This window comes from Hoplias malabaricus, chromosome 8 (assembly GCF_029633855.1).
Source record: "Hoplias malabaricus isolate fHopMal1 chromosome 8, fHopMal1.hap1, whole genome shotgun sequence".
Classification (NCBI taxonomy): Eukaryota; Metazoa; Chordata; class Actinopteri; order Characiformes; family Erythrinidae; genus Hoplias; species Hoplias malabaricus.
In genome coordinates, this window is record NC_089807.1 from 8,941,327 (window position 1) to 8,945,159 (window position 3,833).

At 35.7% G+C, this 3,833-nt stretch overlaps 1 protein-coding gene across 1 annotated transcript; it reads left to right on the forward strand.

Moving 5' to 3' along the window:
- Positions 1-495: 495 nt before the first annotated feature.
- On the forward strand, positions 496-2,886 carry LOC136706002 (aerolysin-like protein). Its single transcript, XM_066679871.1, has 3 exons — positions 496-551; positions 1,428-2,434; positions 2,518-2,886. Exon 2 carries the CDS (start codon positions 1,457-1,459, stop codon positions 2,405-2,407), a length of 951 nt encoding a protein of 316 aa, XP_066535968.1. The 5' UTR covers positions 496-551; positions 1,428-1,456; the 3' UTR covers positions 2,408-2,434; positions 2,518-2,886.
- The last annotated feature ends 947 nt before the right edge of the window (positions 2,887-3,833 follow it).

A 3,833-nucleotide genomic window follows, 5' to 3' on the forward strand; every position in this document is an offset into this window, starting at 1 on the left:
CCTTCTTTTCTACTCTCTAAAGTTTGCTCCTCTGTAAACAGTTTATAAGTTTTCCCCAACCCTATGGAGGACAAAAACTGCATGACTTTAAACAAATATTTTATCATGAAAATGGCATCATTTATTAAATGTCTTGAATTAATTTTTACATTTATTTATTTATGTGTTTTCACCTTTAGTTATTTTTTAAGCTCATTCTAAAGCAGGATTGAGTCACTTGGCCTCACAGTTAAAGGCCCAGTGTCTCGAGTTTGTGACAGGTTCATAAAAAAAGATCAATTACAAAATAATGACTTGTGAAAAACAAAATATTGAAACACGCCATTGTCTGCCAGATTTTAATCTCAAAGATTATTATCTCTTCACAAGAATGAAGAAGCTGTGAATTTCTTTAAGTGTTTTCAGCGTCAAGTGCATCACCCACTGGAACTGAGCTCTATTTAAGGAAGCTTTCTGATTCTGTAGTTCATTTTGCAAATTGCAGCTTCCTAAAAGTGCTTTTCTTGGCAAGATTTACATCATCAGAACATCCTCCTGTCTGCAAATTTCTTGTAAGTATCTAACATTTCCCAAGGTCAATGCAATTAGAATAAACTTGAGGTTAATGACTATGGGCTTAAAAATTGCCATAAGATTTTTAATCAGATTTTTTTTTTTTTTTTTTTTTTTTACATTTATATTATTCATTTATTCATTCATTGTCCTAATAACACATCACATCCAGGGTTTCAGTCCTTCACAGGGCGACACACACACACACACCACACACACACTTTTGAGTCACCAATCCACCGTGGAGCGTGGGAGGAAACCGGAGCCCCCGGAGGACCCTGGAGCTGTGACACACACATTAGTATTATATCAATCTTAATTTGATTTAGGTGTGTTTACATTTAGCATATTTTAAGTGTTTACATGCCATTTATTAAGTATGAAATACTTAATGGACTAATTCCTAAATGTGAATTGTAACAATGCTTTAAGTTTTTATGTTTTTTCCAGGGAAGCTCTCTGGCCTCTGAATTTTGTTAAAATTCAAATGAATGAATAACACCACTAAATATTCCACATTTATAAAATTCAGAAATTAAAAATTCTAATAAATTCACATTTTCACAGAATTCAGATTCATAAATGCATGGTGATTTTAACCTCCTCATAAAACATGCTTTTTGTATAAAATTAATGAAGAGAATGAGACGTGTTAATAACAACAAATAATAGGTCATTTCTACGTTTGAGTGTTTGTTTATTTTTTTATTAAATACAGGTGTTAAATAATCTGTGCATTAATTCATTGTTTTTATTTTGTTTTTTTGGAAACCATTTCATATAAAGTGTCATTACATTGATATCTTACATCATGCCCAACATCACTTTGTGAAATGGAAGGATATTAGCGTCATTTTTCTATATTTTCTTTACAGGTCTAAAGGTCTGCATTAATATCAAGATCATGTCACTCCCGGCACTTATTATTGGGGGGCAAGGAGGTTCTCCTTTTAACTTCAGTGGCATTAATAATGGAGCCACACTGCAAAAGATATGGGTGTGGGTGGGAGGCTGGCAGGTAAAGTCCATCAAGGTGTGGCTCACTGATGGCAGGTCCATGCAGTTTGGAAATCCTAGTGGGAATTATTCTGAATTTATATTTGAAAATGAAGAGCATTTAACCTCTCTGTCTCTGTGGGGAAATGGAGCTGGAACACGCCTTGGTGCCATCAAATTCAAAACCAATCACAAGCGTGAGTTTTTTGCATCCATGACAGAATGGGGTCTGAAAACAGAGTACCCAATTGACACTGGATCTGGGGTCTGTATGGGAGTCACAGGAAGAGCAGGTTCAGATATAGACTGCTTAGGTTTCATATTCATAGACACCATCAAGTATACAGTGTTAAAGAACGTGAGATATCCCACACTTGATCAGACAAAACCCAATGTCACTACTGAAGAAATCAAATCTGCGACTTACCAAAATAAGTCCACTGTCCCTCAACAATACAACATACAAACTTCAAAGAAAATAACCACGACCTCCTCCTGGTCAATGACCAACAAGATGGAGTTCAGTTTCCACATGGAAGTGAAGGCAATAATTCCAGAAGTTATGGAGCTGTCAGCCGGTTTCAGTTTTACACTGGGAACTGAAAGCACTAGAGGCCTAGTGAATTCTGAGGAGAAAACTGAATTGATGTCGTTCACAATCACAGTCCCTGCAGGGAAAAATATGGATGTTGACATCACTATCGGTCGAGCCACAGTTGAGCTCCCCTACACTGGCATCGTCCAAATCACCTGCGTCAACGGATCTGTTCTGGAGTTTCCAACCAGTGGAACCTACAAGGGTGTCACTTACACTGATGCAAAAACAACTGTGACAGAATCCAACAAGCAACTGGTTTAGTCGCTTTATTACCACCGTCCCTGAAAGGTAGGCTAAAGTTTCCTTGCACTACTGGAGAAAACAGTCTAGCAATATTACTGGCTAATTTTAATTTTTTGCTTCCTTTTCAGCACAGACTTGTGGAAGATTTGTTGCTCACTCACTGTAGCTCCTGGGACTGGCTTTTCTCATTATAAGATCATTTGGAGTTCATTTTTTCCAGTTTATTTTTCCTTGTTGCTTATTAGAAGCAATATATATATATAGAAAGATGATAGTAAGTTTCTTTTGGTCTGAGTTGATTATTTCACAGCACTTAAGATGTATTAGTTAAAGAAGATCAAGGATCAGTGTCTTATGTCATTTTATAAAGGAATGCTATAAACATGACATTAGTCCATGTGTTACATGAGGAAAATGAGCTTAAACTACACCATAGCTATAACACATGTAACCCAACCCATTATTATCCCAGTTAAGAATATAGATGTCCCATGTGGCATTCTGCCCCCCAAACTTAGGTTTGTTAGCGTGACCATATAACTAACCATGAAAAACTGGAGCAGCCATAAAACATCAATGAATGAAAACCGAATGAAGATATCCATTAAACATTTCAAACTTCATGGACTTCATGCCTGTGCAGGGTCATGCTTTTCGTTTTCCTGCGACCTGGAGAGACACCAGATCTTTAACTCAGACATATTCAATAATATGTGTGTGACTAAAATATTAATAACAACTGTAATAATATAATGTAATTGTTGTGGGTTTAATGATGAAATATATTAAACGTAATCCTAGAGTTTATATTGTGTTTTTGTGTATTTTATTTTATATCCAGAGACAGAAATAATAGATTTTCCTTTTAAGATTTTTTTCTTCATGTTCTAAATCACTCATTTTTGATTTGTGTAATACCCCTAACCCTAGTGTGGCAATTTGGTGAATTACATAAATGCTACCCTAATTGGGTTGTTTACGGACAACTCCTATAACTAATGATTTCAGTTAGAACAAAATACGATCTCTTGTACATGCACTGCTTATTCATCTAGACCAAGTACCAACCATTATCAAATCTGGCTCAGTTTCCATTATGTTACAGTGTTTGGTCTTGGTCTAGTCATCTCTTTGGAAAGTGGTAAACAAAGTACTTCAGTTTTGTACGGTTTACCTGCTTTAGCAATCCACGGGTTAGCACTGTAAAATGTTTCTTGAGATTTGGATTACCTTCATTTAAACAGGATTATCGAAACTGGAATAAATTTACACATGAAAACATCATATTTTCTAGTATTCAATAATTTCTTTATTCAGAGAATTTAGTAAATTGTCGGATGTAATCACTATGCTCAATAACCTGGGCATAATCTGGCCGTGGCTGTACATGAAGCTTTAGAAAGGAATAAACTGAGGTATGTGAACCTGGTGGCTGATGTGAACA

Excerpts from the sequence above, each read along its gene's own strand:
- LOC136706002 (XM_066679871.1), top strand. The coding sequence starts at position 1,457 with ATGTCACTCCCGGCACTTATTATTGGGGGGCAAGGAGGTTCTCCTTTT.